This window comes from Acipenser ruthenus, chromosome 26, assembly GCF_902713425.1.
Source record: "Acipenser ruthenus chromosome 26, fAciRut3.2 maternal haplotype, whole genome shotgun sequence".
Lineage (NCBI taxonomy): Eukaryota > Metazoa > Chordata > Actinopteri > Acipenseriformes > Acipenseridae > Acipenser > Acipenser ruthenus.
In genome coordinates this window covers 24,235,512-24,256,240 of record NC_081214.1, presented here as the reverse complement: position 1 = coordinate 24,256,240, position 20,729 = coordinate 24,235,512, and the positions used below count along the sequence as shown (strand labels likewise).

The following is a 20,729-nucleotide window of genomic DNA, read 5'->3' as shown; positions in this document are numbered from 1 at the left end:
TTGCTCCTTATGATTCAACACATTAACCTGCAACAGTTTTTTTTAACAAACTGCAGGAAATCTATCCCGATCAATCATTACCTATGAGATGACATTGATCTGTAAAAGCTCTTGCATTTACAGCACAATGTTCTGCACAGATTATTGGCAGATTGCATTAATTAAGCTGGTTTTAAATACATAATTGTGCATTGAAATAATTAGCGGTGACATATTTAAAATAGACTTCTCCAAATGTAAATGTGTTAAAGGTCTATATTGATAAGGAGAAATACAGCCGCTACACTTCAAATTCCAAAGATTGTTAGCACTTTGGTAAAATTGCATTTTTAATGAAAGAAACCTTATCCTCGCTACAGTCGTCATTGTCGTCTCAAAAATGACATTTGACGAGTGTATCTCAGGAGGAACAAGACAATACTGAAAATAAGGCTTTGAAAATCAGATCCCCATTTTCTCTTGTTCAGGCTGCACTTTTATATCACAGGTTAACTTTGAAAAAGGCAGAGCTATTTAGCAATTAAGTAAGCTATATAACTGAACGCGGCTTAGCAATTTTCTCCACTTAATAAAACAGCCTTTAAACAGCCCTTTGTATCGAAGGTGTATTTGCATATAAATGGCTAATTAATGGTCAGAATGATTTATTGATCATGTAAAAAGGTGCTGCTAAGCTAGTATAGGTGAACTGAATAACTGCAGATCTTTTAGCATTATCCCTCGAAACACACAAGGGGATGTAATCACACAGCGGTTCAACATTTTAACATTCGCCTGTATGTATAAAACCCTGAACTGCCATGTGAATGTGTGTTGTGAACCTTGTATAGAAAGCCCGGATAGAGTGATTTGCTGAATATAGCACGTTCTTTAAATTCTTGTGTGGCTGAAGGCCGCTAGTCTTTGTTGCAATGCTGCTGTTAAGCAGAGGCACAAAGACAGCAGAGTACAAAGACTATATTGTGTGTAATGGAACATTAGTGCCATAGTCCTCTTACGTCTGCATCTCTTACAGATCTTGTCCTTCGAATTAAATCCGCCTCCTGTTTGTTGGATTCTATTCCCTCTGCTCTTTTTCAGTCCTGTTTCGTGAGGCTTTGCCCCTTGGTATTAAATATCATACATGATTCCCTGAGTTCTGGTGTGGTACCAGTAGCTTTCAAAACTGCAACTGTCATGCCAGTGCCTAAAAAAACACACATGGCCTTGGATAATCTGAATCATTTTCGACCTATTTCAAATCTGCCCTTTCTTGCTAAACTACTAGAACGAGCTGTCACTCTGCAATTAAATTGTCGCCTTACTGCTTACAAACTTTATGAACCTTTTCAATCTGGTTTTTCGACATCTTCACAGCACTGAGACTGCCCTTGTCAACGTTACTAATGATCTATTAATGGTAGCAGACTCTTTATCAATATTAATTCTTTTGGATCTTAGTGCTGCATTTGACAGTGTAAATCATGAGATTCTTCTTGACAGATTAGAGTGTTTATTTGGTATCTCTGGCACTGCTCTTAAGTAGTTTAACTCTTATCTAACAGGGTGCCAACAATTCATCTCGCATTCAAGTAAGAACTACAGACTTAAGCCTAGCAAAACAAACATGCAAGTTAGAAACTAAATGGATTAAATAGAAACTGCCTGAAATCAAATTTCATATTAAGTTACATAAGAACACTGGAGCAGACTGTGTCAAATTGAAGACAAGCTACTGAAAACATTAACAGTTGTGTGTTTACTTAACCTCTGCAGAGCTTTCCTTTAAGAATATTTCAAATACCGATAAATAACATCTGATTTCAACAACAAGACCACAAGATGCAATAGCAATATTAACAATCATAACATGTGCTCTCCGGCAGTGCGTGTGACAGTAACACACAGCGCTAATGCAGTCAATAAATACACTTTTAAAGGACAACTTATGGGTCATTTATGGGTCAGCCAAAAGGTCATTTTCTATTGCAATCAATTGTTCTGTGTTTCCCACAGTGAGGTACATATACACTTTCCAGTGATAGGAGTTTTTTTGGGGTAGCGTGTGAGAAGGTTGGTCAACATATTCGTATTTCTCCTGGATAATTCACTTCAAGCCTAATTTACTGCATCAAATCAGGCAATCAGGTCCACTAATGGCTGGAAAACTGGATAGTAAGGTCACCCAACCTTCACACACTGCACCAGAAATGCTGATTTAAAAAATACAAATTCAGCGAAAGAGGAACTAAGCTGTAGTGTTTCAGAGATGAAAACTGTATCCTGCTAAATTCCAGGGTAAATTCCTTACAAAGATAATCAAAGGTTAACCAAAAATGTCCTTATCACGCTGTTTAAAAATCAAATGTCACTGCTATACAAAACCCGTTTTTGGTATATGCTGTTGAGCACCCTCAGCATGTTTAGCTCCGTCTATTTTTGCTGTTTCTATAGATTTATTTGTTGTTGCTCGTTATCATATTTGAAATGTGCTGTAGCTGTCTGCTTGTGCTGTCCTACCTTGACCCTCTTGGAAAGAAGAGCACGATCTTAGCATGAACAGTACTCTCCTGGGTAAATCAATAAACAATTCAATAAATAAAGCTAACCTCGTTCCTATCGCTGCAGACACACTGACACAGCATCCCAGCTTGCTATGTTATAAACTGATCAATAAATCTTTGTTAATGATTACGGTCACCTGTTTTGGATGGGAAATGATGAGCTAATTACAATCTAGACTTGAAATGATTGAAGTGGGTTACCCTTGTGCAGACTTTGGTAAAGAGATCAAACATACCGTTCAGATGTATCCAGGCGAGTAACTGGATTGGGATTGAGATATTGATTGATATATCCTGCCGTTTTTTGATCCTCTATGTTAACAACACGCAAATACAATGGTTTGGTAGAAAATTCTCTATACGGTATTGAAATATACCATTGAATAACTGGTTCCATTCTTTGGTACCATCATGTTTTTTAAGTTCCATTAATATATAACTGTGTGTTTATTTATAAACTGTCTCATGATTTCCTACTGTAAGCATCAATTAATAACAGAAAATGTGTCCAGATCAGCAATCCCATCTCTGTTCATGGCAATGCTATCCCTGTTGAATTAGGTTTTCATGTAAGTGCACCATTATTATCAGCACCTACATAGCATTCCCTTTAGTGTATGTTCGGTAACACGTTACACTAGGTGTCTCTAACTACTCTTTAATTACAGTGTAACTGCATGTGTGCTGTCATGGTAATTCCATTGTAAATACATAGTCTGATGTGAAAAATATGGTGTAATTAGAAAAGGCATTAGCGACTGTAATTAAACATGTTGTTGCACTGTAACGACACAACCACATGTGTAATAACTATGCTATGAGAGTGTAATGACAGTGCAGGTAGAGTGTTGTAATGTAAAGTGTTGCTGTATATTGTGTATGCTAAGACTATGTTCTAAAGCTCTGTAATTCTGGATTACTGTTGGACTGCTGTCAGTGCAATACTGCTGGAAAAACTGAGACTTTGATCCCGTTATAAATTTATCTGATAAATAAATAAAGAAATATGAATACACTGGTCTTTGCTCCGATGTGGTAAAAGAACACACCCTGCATCTTTGTCAGTAACCGTTGTGTATCCATAGTAACTGCTGTTCTATAAATTAGATGTGACACACTCTACTGCTTAAAGAGATCTGCTGCCCTACACTGAGGCTCTAGTTAGCACAGCTCCACAATACCATGTCTTAAAAAGCTTTTAATACAACAACATGTTTCTGCCTCACAATTATTGATGGAAGGATGCCAAGTTGCTTGATTTTCTCTGTCTCCTGATATATCTTACCAGACATCACGAATTAAAAGTCAAAACATGGGTTTATGACTCTTTTACAGGATTGTATTACTCTGCTAAGCGCATTATTATAAACTGTTATTTTTGCTCAGGGTAGTCAAATGAAATGGCTACAGTTTCAGGGTAATGTAGTAATCATGGTTTAATACAGGATCTACATTGTCCTACAGTACATAAACGGGCGTCTCTTATCTAATAATTGTGAAAAGATGTTATATAATATGTAATTCCGATACTTACCCCGTATACAAGTTCACCCACCATACCGTTCCACATCTTAGTTTCTGAGTCTCTCGCTCCATATTTTCCATCTGCCACAACCGACAGTTTGTATTTTATTCCAACATGCTTCGCAATTTCAGAAGCTAAATCGACACAGTAGCCTTCGTATCTTTCATTCCCTTCCAGCTGCTCGTAGTTTTTCTTCAGCATCACATAAGGAGCTTCCTAAACATGTGGAAAGGGGAATTAAACATATGCTATAAATAATGTGCCGTTACTCACACGCAGTGTGTGTGTGTGTGTGTGTGTGTGTGTGTGTGTGCGTGCGTGCGTGCATACCTGACAATATCACTGTTTAAACTTGATCACCAGGAAATTTCATTAAGCTGCATCATCTTGCAAGAATGTCCCAGTGGGAGCTGGCAACATAACTAAATCCAAATAAGAACGCCATCCCTCCCTGTAATACCCTACATTCCAAATGCTTGTTCATTTATCAGTATCAAAAGAATGTAGGTGAATGTACCATGATGGTAGTGACTATGATCGTTCGATTTTCCATAGAAGAGGAGTCGTTGGTGACCTGCTGATCCATGATGTACACGAATCTCTCGTATTCGTTCCAATAGCCCACCTGAAAGAAACCCAAGCATTATGATCTGATTGTCTCCCTGCTACACGCTCAAGATCAATACCTTTCCTCGAATGAGGGTGGTTGAACTCGATCGAGTGTATCCTTACGAGACAGGCCGCGCAATAGCAATAGATAAAACATCAACACCCACAGTTCAAAAAGACACAACAATGCCTTAACGTTTCCACAAGAAAAGGCATGCTTTATAACCTGCACAAAGAAAAAAAAGGCTTGGATGAAATGCAGTTTTTCCCTTTGTATATTCAACACTTAACATACACTTTATCAAGACCTATAAAACACTCAATAGTGCGAAATTTAGAAATACTAAAAGAAACTTTGAGAACATTAAAAAATGTAATCAAATACTTTAAAAAAAAAAAAAAAAAAACCTTAACATGCTTTTTAAATGGGCTGACCTTGTGTGATGCCTCATGCTGACACTGTGCCTTGCAGACATACATGAAATAAAGTCAGCACAACTGGCTGAACAGCAACCTCATCACGCCGCAAGAGGGATTCTTCTCTGCACTGCCCGTCCCTGCTGAGGTGTCCCTGTTGTTCTCTACAGTCCCAGCTCTTATGTTAAAAAGCTCTAAAGCCCTCATTTCTATTTTTACACGTTGCCATGGAAGCAGTGTCTCAAACCTCAGACCATTCCTATAGCCGTTGAGGAGTCTGGATTTGAGCCGAGCACCCTGATCCACTTGTACAAGCTGAATACAAACCCACCACAAGAGTTTGCTCAGCATGTGTGACAGCTGCAGCTTCCGGGCACAGTTTGTTATTCATGGTCTTCACTGAACAGTGGGGAGCAGCCTGAGCTGGAGATTCTCACAGTGTAGGGCTGACTGTCAGTACTGGGACGTTAGCTGATTATGCTGAAATATTTTCTTAATTACTAGTGGAAAGCATATGGTCCTGACAATATAAACCAGTGTGTCTTTGCTCCATGTAATCAGTTATTATAAACCTGCTCTGACTTGCAGATGAACTTAACTTATTCTGGGGCTGTATATACTGTATATAGAATCAATCTTCAGACAGAGTAGCCATACATCGGTTCACTTCAGAATTTGAATATAGTTACCTGAAGAATGACATCACCAAGGGCCAGACAGTTTACCCTGGAGTTTAGCCTTTCATTTCCACTTCCACTGGACTCAATCACAGGAATAACTTGGCTAAGCTAGTGGGAATGGGGAATCAAACCCACATCTACCTTCTGTAGTTTCTCAAAGCGTTAAATAAACCACATCTATGTGTTCCATTAAAAAGTATGTTCATTACTGTAAACATTCCAAACATGGTTCTGCAATGACACACATCAAAGGAATATTCCAAATATGGTTCTGCAATGACACACATCAAAGGATAACCCATTTCAATACAGATCCTGGGGATTTCCTATATGTACTCAAAGCAGCACAGACGAACCTTTCGGGAACCGCCAGCTTTCATTTCGTACACATCGATGGTGTAGTTTGATCTCCGACCAAAGGTGTCAAACTGGATGTTTCCTGTCATGCCCTGAACCTGTACCTGAAATGCAAGAACGCAAACAAACCACAACGAATGAAGAGACATGAGTACCTTAATGGCAAACGTTATCCTGTGTCTCAGTATTAATAGTCATGCTGGAATCAGACCATAACAGGAAGCAGAAGATTATCTGTAATGCTTGCATATCACAAATTATTATTATTATTATTTATTCTAATAATAATAATAATAATAATAATAATAATAATAATAATAATAATAATAATAATAATAATAATAATAACCAAATGATTCAGAACAATGAAGGTGGGGAGCAGTGATAAAAGGATTTTAAAGCAGTTGATAGCACGCATTGGAGCAGCACGTTCCCTCCTACCATTTTCAGAGCTCTCTCAATGTCAATGCCTTGGCTCCAGGGTACAGCAGGGTTGGCTAAGCAGTCTCCAGTGCTGCCCCTTCTTGACACATCCACCCGCTGCCGTCTCAGGTACCGAAAGGCTTCAGCGATCACGAGTATGGCATCGTGGGTCAGAGCAGACGTGTACTGAAACACAGAGAACAGGGTAGCATAGCAGTCACGCATTCTCAAGCACACACTGGGGTTGCACTGTAGTAATCAGTAGTTGGAATTTGTATAATGTGTCCTTATATATATATATATATATATATATATATATATATAAATCAAGTTTTGGGTTTCAGCTAATTTTGTTGCTCTTAAAAAAATAATTTACTGAACCACTTTGGTTTGAAGTTTTTTTAATGAAATATTCATCATACATAAAGCTTGAAAGAGAGGCGAAATGTACTTTGATGTGAGTAAACAAAGCCGCTGGCAAAAAATTATGAAAGTGATGTTTTAAAAGTGCCTGGCATGCTTGGCAAGCGTTTCTGATAAACACAGGACTCTCTGTCCTACATGCCACAGTGTGCCCTACATAGCTGTCAGAGAATAGCTTTTCAAACAATAACACATGTAATCATTATAAAGTCAATAGATTCCTGTGTCAGCTCTGTGACTAGAATTAATTCGCTGTGGTCTCTCTAGGTGGAGATGCCAACAATCCACAACAGAGAAATTAAGATTAAGTCACAGTCATGGATTCATTCAGTTGGGTTCAGATTCAGTTAAAGAAAATGCGCAATATATTGAAAGCACCAATCACTCTGGTACGTTACCACAGAATGAATTCAGTAGAATAACCCCACCTCACTGACTTGAGTGACTGGGACAGTGACATGTTAAGTTTTAAAACTCCATGTGCCATAGACTGCTTGCAATTGGTGAGTTCAAGCAGCATGCTTGCATGATGTCAATGAAACACGGACGGTATTGAAGCACAGTTTTTCCTTTTGAAGATGCCATTACTAAATTTCTAAGGCATATGAAATATTAACAGCACTTGATAAGAGATGAATTGTCCTTCTGGGCGGGACAAACAAAACTGTCATGAAAGTTATCATGAAGCAGATATGAATAAGACGAACGATACACGCTCCAAATTTGAGCAAATGGTAAAACAAAAGTGTTATTTTAATGACTTTGTTAAGCTTGATTTGAGATATCAGCAATACCCAGTTTCTGGAATATTAACAAGTCTCATGAATCTGTATTAAAGTGATACATCCTCAGTTACAGGGAGTTCATACCCCTAACAAAACAATACAACCTTCTGTGCAGTGGAACACGCCAGCACACCAATAAACAGTATGCGAAACATTATAAAGAGCTGTATTAAAATGTAATATGTTGGCTTTTAACTCAATTGTGCTAATATCATGAGCATACATTAGCATAATATGAATCCCTTTTTAAAATGCATCAGAAATGGTCTATCAAAGAATGGGTGACCTATTTCATAATGCCTTAATTAGCCTAGGTCTTATTTTCAGCTCGATACATTGGAGGCAAGGAAGCATGATTAAATAACTGTGCATTTTAAACTGTTAGAAGCCAATATTAATTTCAGAAAGAAACGAAACAAAGTATCAGTTCCTTAAAGGTAGTGGAGAGGCTTTCTGGAACGCATGTCAGTGTTTGTGTTAGACCTGCCGTGACTGATGTCAACTAAACATACTGCGGTCAGACAGGATCTCGACATCGGGAGACAGAATGGGGTTATTATTATTACTAATGTGATGAATGGCTCTAAAATGGCTTGGGGTCAAAACTGGCATTTAACAACTGGAATAAAAAAGGATTCTGCATGTGAACATTTAGGCTGCCATAAGGATGTGCATTCCTACTTTTCCATTATAATGCTGCCGCAGTTCGACCACAGCTGCCATAGGAATGATATCTCTTTTAAATCACCACTAACACTGGCAGAAAACAATGAGATCTTTTAGCAAAAGTCAAAAATAACTGGCATTGCTAATTCTTTAACTATTGCTGTATACACATAGTTGGCAATGTAGGGCACGGGAACTATACCTGGGTATTGTCTTCACGTGCATCATTTAAGTAGTATTAATTGCATGATAAGTAGACACAAACTCCTGCATTTAGTATTAGATACTAAAAATGTGAATATGAGGTCAAAATGACTTTTAATACACCCAGGCTTCTTTATAAGTTGTAGCCTGTGCAACACAAACCATGCTTGAAATAAGGTAATACGTTGAATGATAACACCCACAAACAGACCAACAAAAATACAAGCCAATTCTACCCGTATTTAATACACACATCACACTGTGTGACCTGTTACATAACAACATTAACACCTCTTACATGTTACTGTGTCAATCACTATAAATGAATACTGAATGGTGGTTTGAATTTTCTAGTTTATTCCACACCTGCTTAATACACTATAATATTAGCGATCTTGGTAGAATCTTTCTAAATTGGTGTCAAAAGAACTATCTCAATTTCCACCTATTTCTTTTTCAACTTGCAAATGCATGAGCATGCAAAAAAAAAGGTTGACACAAATTGATTCAATTAAACACTGAGATTTGGGTCTCTAGATCATTTTATTTCCTAATTAGAAACGCAGTACATGCATTTTAGCAAGCTTTTTGTCTGGTAAATAAATATTCTAGAATTGCTTAGGTAGAGATAGATGTTATTTAAAATTGTGTTAAGTTGTTTATATTAATGTGCTGCTTACTCCAGCTACACTGTGTTCATAGAACAGGGCACACACATTTCCCCCATCTTCCTATACAGACACCACATAGGTAATAGACTCTAGCCTGATTTGCAAGGCAGTGAGTATTCATTACTTTTTCATTGACTGACCTGAGAGACTTGAGTTTTAGTTTATTATCTGCTATTTCTAGGCACAGACATTACAGTTTTACAAAAACAATCAAACCAAATGCTGCTGAGGTTTAGTGCATGGTGCTTACATAAAGTAATTGTACAATAATTGCACGTTGAGATTTCAGTGCAAATTAAATTGATGTCGAAATCAATGAAACATGCATTACCAGGTCGCCAACGATATTGAAATTCCTTGGCTTCTCAAGACAGGGCCAGCTTATTCGGGGTTTTGAAAACCACATAATTTATGGGTTGACCATAATGGCGTGTGATCGTTTAGTATGGGAGACCATTAAAACAGCTTTTGTTTTTATCTCTTTACCTATATTATCTCCTCTCATCCAGATATGTTTTAGCGCACAGAATATTGTTTTCTTTTCACACATTTTTTTTTCATAAAAACCCCCTCAATTTCTCTGTGTGTGTGATGATAACTAGAGGTGATGTATGCAATAAAAAAAGTGCCGGCAGCTTTAAGACTTGAACCTATTTTCTATGAAGTCGTATTGACTATTTATTTTTGTTAAGGATGACATATGGCACTGCAAAAAGCCAAGGCGGAGGACATAACCTTTTCAGGAGCAATTCCCTTGCACTATGATAAAAGGCTTACCTTCAGCGGAGTGTTTTTCGCTTCAGGGAATTCTCTTTCATCCAGGCGGACCCAGCGCTGCATGAACTGCTGTACGATTGGGTTTTCAGGGTTGATAATCTGAAACCCTGTTATATTTGATCCGCCTTGCAGGACCCTCTCCATGCTAACATTCGAGAAGCCCTGGAACGAGCAAGGACATTAAAAACGACGCGACAGAGGAGAGCATTAGAAAACAGAACATTGTGCTCAATTACTTTGCAGCACGGGGACTAGAATGCAGTATGTGTCACCACGCTAAGGCACATTCTGTGAAATTTCCTGAAGGCGATGTAATGTGGCAAATAGAACTAGCACTTGGGATTGTTTAACAGCTCTACCCACTGCACCCTGTACAGAAACACGCAACCTTATTACATGCCTTTGCTTCTCATCATGCATGATAACATTTTATTTCACAGCATGCTTTTGCTAATTCCTTTAGGTCTTCTACTGGTCTCTTATACAAAGGTGATGCCCATGCTACACAAAATATCTGAACTGTGCATAATGTCATTAATTAAAGTGTTCCACCCACTTGGCTAAAGTGTATTCATATTTGAATGCATATGGGGGATATTTATGTGCCCTGATTGTGGTTGCCTGATAGTTTAAAGGCAAGGACTGTATGCCAGCAGATAACACTTACCAGGTTAGCCAGAACATAATGGTAACCACGGTTGTGTTTACCAAGGACTACAACCTGCAGAGAGAAAAAAAAAAAGAAAAACACAACTTGACATTCAACTGATTTGAAATGTTGAGTTTTCTTATTTCACTTACTGTACCTTGTGAAACATTCTTGGTGAGTCACACAGTGTACTGCAATAGTGAGTTGCAACTGCAATGGTAATTTCTGAGCACCTATGAATGCAGCTGCTATTGTGAGTGTGATTGCTCTGCAAGGATGCCTGTGGGCGGCTCTTTGTGCTGAAGCAGTTTCTAAATGGGGAAAATGTTAAAAGCAAAATTATTATGTACTCTCTCTATCACACTGTAGCTCCCTGGTGTATCAACACTCTCTATCACAGTTTAAACATCATATACAAAATACACCAGTGGGTGAAAAAATCAGCATAGACCTTACACAGCAGCCATTACTAGATTTTTTATAACATACAGTTAAATAAGAATAATTAAACAGCACAGCTCATTTTTATTTCCATTTGGCTGCTGCTCGTGGTGGGAGAGCCGTCTCCCTGTACAGTGAATTATGCTTCCATTCATTTTTCTCGATCTCATTAACATGCATTTTGATTAATGATTTCCACTTATTTAGTCATTGAGACAGGAAGTGATGTACATGACCTGCGACAATTAAACTTTTTAACGAAAAATGCGTTCATTAACGACCTTGTCGACTCAATTTCAAAGCATTAACGGATTGATTTAATTAACACATTTCGTTTGAAAATCACGTGCTACTAAAGCTCTCGTTACTATACCACGAGTTCGATACAATAACACTGTTTTTTTTAAATCCTGCCCTATATCTCTTGCTACCGTCGCATAAAATATCAGGGAAATTAAGCATATTGAGGCAAAATGCAGTGGGCATACACCAGAGACTCAGTAAGGTTGCTGCCTAATAACATTGCCACTACCCGAGTGCTTTTTTACCAAGCAAACAATCTGTAATGTCGGGCATGTAATTGTGTTTTAGTTGCTTTATTTCCAGAGGTTTGGTTTGGGATGCACTTAGATTGGCTGGGGTTGTACTCTCTGTGCTGGTTCAAAGTAGATTCATATATTGTTTACCTGGATAATACGGAATGTCCTATTTCCCTAGCAAGATACCACTGGGATCCTATTGTACTGCTAGAGTGTTACCCTTGAATAAACCCTAGCAGAACTATTAGCAGACCACAGCATTGCCCGCAATGGCAATACAGTGGAGAGGGATCAGACATGGCAAGCCTGTGATGCTAATGTTGAGATGGAAACGTTCTACCTATGGCTCGTACCTTTGCATGCTGCCTTTGTGCAAAGCATTGTTTTACCATTGTAGTGCCACTGCATTGCCACCGCTCATTTGGCATTGAAAGGTCTCAAAGCTGAACAGTCAGGTTTTATTTACCATAATTCTTTAAAAAAAAAAAAAAAACAGCCTTCCCTACAATATAGCTTCTTCTGGCATTCAAATGTCATTACTGGCTGCCCCTGTGCGGCATGAGTGAATCCACTCCCATCATGAAGTGTAGTGGATTAATGCAGCAGTCTTTACCTCTAAACCCTTCATTTGAATCCACCCCCAGCACAGAGAGAACGAAATGCATCAGCTTCTTTCGAAGTCCTTCGGGGGAAAGAAGTCTCAGCCTTTTCTTAATGTGCATGAAAAAATAATTACACCCTAAATCCATCCTTAATACACAGATAGGGCTAAATGGCACAAAGGGAACGCAAAGAATGAGAATTCATAACCTTTCACAGAAAATAAAACCAATTCAGAGTGGGTTTGCTACAGACTGTACTGACTAACAACAATAATATACATGTTTGTATTGCTCTCAAGTGGATACTGCATGCACTGACTTTAAAATCTTTAACATGGTCTCTTCATAAATATAACAGCTAAGGAAAAATATCTGGAGCTGCAGTATCTCTACTGTACCTCAGCATTTATGGGGATGTATTGTCGCAGAGAGTGATGCATCTTTACAGTTTCACCTGGAGACATAAAGATCCAGACAGGCTTTTAATCTGAATAAATCTAAAATGACATTCCTATTAGCTTCAGTGCTTAAAAAAAAAAAGTCATTCTAGAATGGAAATATTCACAGCTCTCCAGCATCTGAACAGGGGCTCATGGTGAACCAAGACGAGCTGTCAGTGGCTGTGCTGAAAAGCTGTTCATTAAAATGTGGGCTAAGGCTCTTGAAGGGCTGTTGATTGCATCAATGAGCTGATTCCAATAGGTGAACCACCTGCAGACCTCTACATGCATACTGTAGCAGAGCCACTCACATATATTTAACAAATCAACCGGGTCTTCACCTCAATCCTTCTGTAATGCAATGTCTTGTATAGCTACTGACAGGACAATGAGTCCTGCTGCAACCACATACCCTGTCCTCCACATGTTCAATGTCATCCAGTGCAATTCCCTCAACCACACCAAGCCTGTTTTAACCTCTGAAGCCTTTTTCAGCAAATAAAAAGAGCACTGGTGATTATTTCATCAGTTGATCTTGCAGCTTCCTAGCAGCACCACTGTGCTGTGCTTAGCATGCTCTAGCTGTCTGGGCGGAGGGTATGATCTTAACGCTTCCAAGTGTAACAGCAATGCCCCTCCTCATACGCTCTCTTGCCTATTGGCCATTTTCATGATCAATCTTGCAATCTGTTTTTGTCGTTGCACGGTTTCAATGTGTTCTTAAACTCTCCTGCAGTTACCGGACTGTCACCTCTCCTTGTGCTGGCAATGTAGCCCAGAGAATGATGGAATGCACAGCAGCTTTGCAATGTATCAAATGCTTTTCCATTTTCTAGAGTGCATGTACAGTCCTATATTCCATTTAAAATGCAATCTCCAAACAATTTTTATTTACCAGTTGTTTGACATTCATTTCACCTTGCACATTTCTTTGGCGAATTGTGTTAACGAGCCTAATGTCACCTTTCTTTGTCTGGATTAAGTCTGTTTAACATCAACATGCTAATCTGGTCTGGTAATAGCCACTTTGTGTATCCGGCTTATTCATTATTTGTATACACAATACAATGCTAAGTGTTGCTAAGTAGGGTGCTAATATGATTTTGCAAATCCAATTTCTTTTAAACGGTAGGATAATTTATTGATTTTTTTTTTTTTACTTGTTTGACATTTGACAGTGTGTTTCCCTAAATGGGTTGATATTTAGAGAGAATGTCAATTAATGAGATGCTCAAACATTTTGTTTCCTGATCAATTCAACCAACAGTCATATTTTTTTTTTCTCACTTCATTCCATTGCAATATATTTGTACTCCTCTCTGACAGTTTGGCTTTTGCTTAGCTTCATTACGTTTTTACACAGATGGAGGTATTATCAGGATGGTTTTACTTCATAATTCATAATTAGGGCCAAATGTGAAGGCTTACATCTTGTATTGCAGCAAGCCAGGGTTTGAATTGTGGACATGTGGTCATAAAGCCAGAAGCTTCACCTCAGAGTCAAAGACGTTCACTAAAGATAGACAGCACCTTTGTTCAATAACCACTACATTGTGAGAGTCAGATGAATGGTTCGACTATAGGCAAAAATGGTAAGACTGCCATGACTGCATTTGAAGGTATGGACAGATTGATGACTGGCATGTCAAATCTAATTAAATACTCCCTAAGGTTTTTTTTTTTTTAAAATATTACTCTATTTTTTCTTCTCTAGGTCTAGTGGGTTTTTTTCTTTTTTTCGGAAAATCCTAGCTTAAGCCAATTTCACACATCCCGACACGTCATTTGAATCCTGATATCTTCATAATCCTAGTAACATTTCATTAAACTTGACACCTTCCCTATTATCCTCCTCCTGTTAATATCCTGCTTCCCAAAATGACCCAGTTACAGCTCGCTTTCCATTCCTTCCTTCCACTGAGCTCTGATGGATTCCAGGCTTCACTGCTGAGCAACCCAACATGGCCTGCTCCTCACATTAATAAAGCATGGCCTGCTCCTCACATTAATAAAGTAGATGGAGGGAGGGAGAACGGGGGTGATACTCTCCCCAAGACTGACTCTTAACCTCTCTATTCAATGTAAATTAACAGCAGTTTATCTAAATAGCAATGTGATTCAGAGCTATATTTTTAAGGTATTAAATATACCTTCTCTCTACTGCATAGCAGGATGCTAGTGCAGCTTTGTGAGCAGTAGGAGAAATGCACCAGCCTAGTGTGACGTTTTTTGGGTCAAGGCAACAATGTGTAGCACACACATACCATCCCACTCTGCTGCCTACAACAACTGCAGCACCCACAATGCATCTCTCCTTTATCTTCAAACCGGAGCCTGACATTCATCTCCACCATGCATAGACCCTGAGGGAGCTGATCTCTGTTTATTATCTAGGATCATTCCCTTAACCTGTAGTGCTCCCCACACCTTGCTGGGATTGATAGGTAGCCTGTGACGATCCACAGATAAAGAGATTCTAACTGCTGTGCTAATGCAGCCCTGGTGCAGTGGAAGAGCGCACCGCCTGAGTGAGGTGGATGATGGGAAGATATCAGGATTGTTAGAAGTCCTGTAGGCTCTCGTGCAGTCAGGACCTGCCTACTGCTATCCATCACACTTCCCTGCTTTTACTTTCTGGTTCCCCCTGAGACCAGGCACATTAGTCAACATCAGTAGCCCAGCTTTCCAACCTCCCTGCCTGCTCCTGACTCAGCAGAATGACGGTATTGAGCTCACTGCCTTAAGGAGTAGTAGCTCTCTTCTGAAATGTAACTTCTCTCGTCTGCTTGATGACCCAAGCAATGAGCAGGAGTTCAACAAGCCAAAGCTCCACAGCAACATTAACTCTGTGGCACCATTAACATAAGCTGAATCAATAGTTGCCCTGCTGCTGGAGGGTGTCAAGGAAAAATGGTCCAACTTGCTTTTGAAAGCTGCAGCAAAGTGCGTCTCTTGTTTAGCCCAACATGCAAAGAGCACAGTTATCTTAATTTCCTTTCCTTGAGACTCGGTTGGCTCTGAGGCCATTATCTTATAGTATTCCAATTAACTGCATGTAGCTTCGATAGCTAGCCTTTCTACCTGGCAGTGTACCCCAGTGGATTAAATAAGCTTACCTCCAGAAAAGAACACCACAGAAGGAATGTTTGCATAATAGTGATGTATTCATTTATTTCTCTAACAAGGTTAGGGATTTCTGCAAATGAAGCACCCAAAATCACAACAGGAATGTCCACTGGGCAATGGAGTACCCAGCCTCACATCTCAACCTGTCTAGCATAGGCTGGAATCTCCTTTATTAGGGCTTAGGCCATGCCTGTTCAGTATCGACTCTTCAGTAGTAGACTATCAATTGATCTATCAATTAGAACTACAATGTCAGGTATAACAGTTCTGGCTGCTTAAACTAGGCAAAACTGTAGAATTGCCCTGCACCACCTTGTGCACGAGATGACATCTGTTATGGAATTTAGACAAATCTGTAACTGTGAACGATTTTTTCATGTGATTTATCACATCAGAACAATGTCCAGGAAAGACTGACATGAACCCCTTTTCCTGAGCAAGTGGTAGTGCATAAGCAGATTGATTGCAGTTAAATTAATTTCATTCTGTAACACTGGATGCCCATTTTCCTGCCAGTAATTCTGGCAGAAACCCATTACTGTACATCTAAAGGATGTGTTGTGGCGTTATGCAAATTAAAAAAAAGAAAACAGCCCTCTGTGTCTTCCAGCTCATGTAAAACAATACCTAGTCGATTTACTTTCCCAATACCGTAACATTAATTATTTTTTTCTCTCTCCCCAGTAGCCCTCTTCATAAACAAAGAGGTAGTTACAGGCTGTTCTCCAAAGACCAGACATGGAGAGGAATCATTACCATTCCAGAGGCTCAATAAAAAATCAGGAACAAGTGGCACTCTGCTTGATAGAGCTCTGTCTTTAGGGCTTGCTTCAATGTGCAAAGCTGCATGCTGTTTTAGTTCTTTGCAGGAATCTGTTCTCAAAGATGTTACACACGGGCCTGACATCACCTTACATAGGCGCAGCAGGTCAAAATCAGTACTCTTTGTATCTGTGTCACACATGGTCTTATGCAATCCAAAGATAAATTCAAAATAGCGTTTGTGACAAAGCGGCAAGTGCTAGGATCTTTAAACTATTTAGTGGAGACAGAGGCAACATTTTATACTGATAAAGGGATAATGTACAAATGTATCTAGGCCTTTTTTCCGGAACCTTGAGAGGATTTGGAAATGCAAGTTCCACATTCCATTCCAAATTAGGGCAAGCCCCTCAGTTGTACCCTACGGCAGAATGCTTTGTGCTCAACTCCCACGAGCTTCTGTAGTTTTGCTGCAAACCGTTCCCGTGGCAAGCATTACAAACTGATCTCTCATCTTAAGCAGCTTGCAGGCCCTTTTTTCTGTAGCCACCCATTTATGCCTGCTTGTTCGTTACTGCAAAGATGAGCAGGTTGCTGCCTTAAAGCTGACTGCGACAAAGAAAGCCCAAAGGGGGAGATCCAGGCTCCTCTGTAACCTATACATCTTAATCAGGGGCATCAGGGGCTGCCGTCTGTGTTGCTGCTCAAACTGATAGGGAAGCATGTCATGATCTATCCTCATCTAATCATTTCTGCTCTTAAAATCCACTTAGAAATGCTGCCAAATTCAAAAGACCACAACCACGTGTGGTTTGTGAATGTGTACCAAAGTTGTTTCAATTGTAAAATAGCATAAAGCCACCAGAAGGCATTTTTGCAGGCTGTTATTTAGATATCTTTTGATCGTGTGTTTTTTAAATTTCAGCCCCATGTTTTCCAACCCAATTTGAAACGGTGAATCTGAATGCTGCTTTAATGCTGCCGATCAGGAAAGAGGATCAACCAACGACCTTCACTCCTGCCGTCACGCCAATCACCTTTTTTCACCCAAGCAACTGAAATCTGTAGGCATCTGCAGACATAGTAGATGAGCTATGACTCCACAGTTCTCCAAAGGGCAAAGGCAAATGTAGCGCTCCCTCTGGGTCTCCAGACATGACTGGTCAGCACAGGATTTGAAACAGCAAGCTCCTGATCGTATGACTCACCCTTCCCTTCAGCACGGCAGTGCCTTTTAGCGGAGCAGCTTCTGGAGAAAACTATTTCCAGGCTGTTATGTGGAATCATTGGAAGTTTGGGAAGTGAGATTATACTCATGCTCCCCTAAAGGAGAGAAAGATTTTTACTTAAAAACACGAGCGAAAAAAGGTCACCATTAAGGGCTTTCAAGTGAAATCATAATAAGAAAAAAACAAAACCTTTGTGTCCAGACACAGAGACAGATATTCACAGCTTGAAACTTCTGCTAATTAAATGCCCACTGAGGAGATGAAGAATACAGGGATTAATGGCCCTTAAATGCCAGGTCAGTTAGATGGTTAACTGGAGCAGGAGAATAAATGCTGGCATAATTAGCTGGAACCTGTCTCTCGTGAAAGACTCCTCTACACACACTGTATAGGCAATAGCTGTTAATGCAGTCTGTAGTAAAGACACAAAAGCATCACACAAAAAAGTATTTGTCTCTGAAGATGACTCCTTAATGAACCTGACAAATACAGCTGCATTGAGACCTGAGAGGTTGTTGTATGAGATGACCCCCCCTCCCCCCTTTGTAATTAATAGCTCTGCACCTCAATTAAGAATACAGTCCGTCTACAAAATGGAAATGTTAAAGTGCTGTAAGTATTTTTCTTTTCAGAACTCCGAAAATTGCAATGGTCCGTGACACATCTTCCTGCAACAATGTTACAATGACAACACACCAAATCGCTTATCAATTCCCAAAGAAGCAAACCGATCAAATTTCAAACTCACACCCATTGACTTTAGTTATGTTTGTAAGAAATAATAACTAACATTTCATACCAAATACTTTCCTAACATACCTACGAACCTAGAAACCTGAAAATATCCAGAAAAGGTTCATTTAAGTTACGTTCGTAACAATTCAATTACACATTGACAACTTAGTAAATGCAACTGAATCTCAAAACCATGTCAAATTGGGTCTTAAAGGATCCAAGTGGTTCAGGCTCAACAACATGACTAGGTATCCCATGCCATACCCTCACCACTCTGTGTGTGAAGAAGAATCTCCTTCCCTCTGTCCTAAGTCTATCTCCACTTAATTAAATTGTGTCCTCTGGTCCTGGTTTCTGTGCTGCGCTTAAAGTATTGATTCAGGTTATCTATGTCAAATCCTTTTAAGATTTTAAAGATTTTAAAAGGAATGTACCAGGATTATATTAAGTCAGGGAACTGAGATCACTGGAATTGAATTAAATACAATTAATTAACACTGAAAACTATTTTGTGTTTAACAGTCAGCTACAGCTTAAATTAAATTCTCGAAAAACAACTTAAAATAGAACTCATCGTGTAATGTTGTTCAGTGGAATGAACCAATATACAGTGTCTAAACTAACACAAACTAACACGGTCCAATTAATTAAGTAATGACCTTCTACTGTAAGCAACAGCACAAAACTGCTTTGCATTAATGGCTCTCATTAAAAAGGAACGGCATTCACATTTCTAGTTTCCAAGATAAGAAAGGAGCTTCGATTCAAGAACAAGTAGAAGGCAGCTGCAGGCCAGTGTTCTCCTCATCTTCCCACAGCTTTGCTGCAAACACATTAATAAAACATTGCAAATCCATTCATCTTAATTTTATCCTCCAAGGATGCTGTTTTGCATTTTATTTTAATGACAGTGCTGTACTTTAAGTAAAATAAGGTTATGCTACATTTAAAAGCGATTAAAGTTGCAGTGTATTTCAACTGACTGTTATCTGTTTATCTTGCACCCCCGAGCGTTGCCAAAAGCTACAAACAATCAAACAAAAAAAACTAACAAGCAAGTTAACAGCTTGGAAAAGCGTACCTGCTCCAGGATGGCATTTATCCTCTCGACCTCACAGTCTATTAAGTAGTGTTTCTCTTGCCGCCTGTCCATTTCTTCAATGATGCGTCTGAATTCCTGTGGATCGCTTATACTCCCCACTGACCGCGCGGTCACCTGCCAGTTGTTTGCCACAGCTGACTCCATGATTGCTTGTAGAATGGAGAATCCTGGAAACAAAAATGACAGCTCTTAACCTCTGCATTGGTAACATATGGCAGTAGGGTTGCCTGGAAAATGCCTGGAATTCAGCAGACTGGACAGCTGGAGATCCTGGTCTTCAGTGGATAACCAGGGGCCGGTTTTTAAAAACTTGTAATCTGGATAACAGTGATCTGGATAACAGTATTTTGTGATCGAGATTAATTTTTTTTTTTTTTTAATTGCATTTCATAATCGTAATTATTTGTAATATGGATAAACGTAATCCAGAAAAAAATGGATCAAAATGATCCAGATAAAAGTAATCTCGATCACAAAATATAGGATGACAAAATCCGGATCACTTTTATCCAGATTACACATTTTGAAAAACCGGCCCCTGGGCTTTAAAATATCTTACCATTATCAAAAATTATAACTGGTCCACACTTACGATCTAGCATGTTTAAACTGGTGACTTTCTGCTTCCTGTGCTTCAGGTCACTCCTATAGTGTGGCCTCGACCATGGAAGTGAGAGTCACCTGCAGCACAGGAAGTAATAAGAAACCAGTTCACTTCAACCTGTACAATCTATAGAAGTGAACTTGATCTTCAGATCTTCGGCAGTGTGATTTATTTTAAAGCCTTGGTTGTTATCACTTGTATTGTTGCATGCCACTGAAGTTTGCTTTAACCCTTAATCACTCAGCATTGACCTTATTTTTCCCTTTTAAAAGATTGCATGACACTACAGGAGCAAATGCAATGATCTATAGCAGGGGTCGACAAAATTCATTTTTTTATTAAATTCCATTGCAGGACTTTGCTCCAACCCAGACCTTCGTTATTTCATTGATCTCCAGCACTACCTTGATGAAGGCACTA

At 39.2% G+C, this 20,729-nt stretch overlaps 1 protein-coding gene across 5 annotated transcripts in view; it reads right to left on the bottom strand.

Annotated features, from left to right (window-relative positions):
* The window catches only part of LOC117430906 (glutamate receptor 3-like), an 81,418-nt gene that overhangs the window by 23,116 nt on the left and 37,573 nt on the right, over positions 1–20,729 (bottom strand). For all 5 annotated transcript variants that reach the window (XR_009308940.1, XR_009308941.1, XM_059000853.1 and 2 more), the window contains exons 4-10: positions 19,685–19,872; positions 10,748–10,801; positions 10,081–10,242; positions 6,573–6,740; positions 6,131–6,235; positions 4,586–4,693; positions 4,078–4,284 (exon numbers count right to left, since the gene is read on the bottom strand). Coding sequence is in view for 3 of the 5 variants with exons in the window: in XM_059000853.1 (XP_058856836.1) it covers positions 4,078–4,284; positions 4,586–4,693; positions 6,131–6,235; positions 6,573–6,740; positions 10,081–10,242; positions 10,748–10,801; positions 19,685–19,872 (992 nt within the window). In the remaining 2 variants the exon portion in view is untranslated. The remainder of the gene's footprint in view (positions 1–4,077; positions 4,285–4,585; positions 4,694–6,130; positions 6,236–6,572; positions 6,741–10,080; positions 10,243–10,747; positions 10,802–19,684; positions 19,873–20,729) is intronic.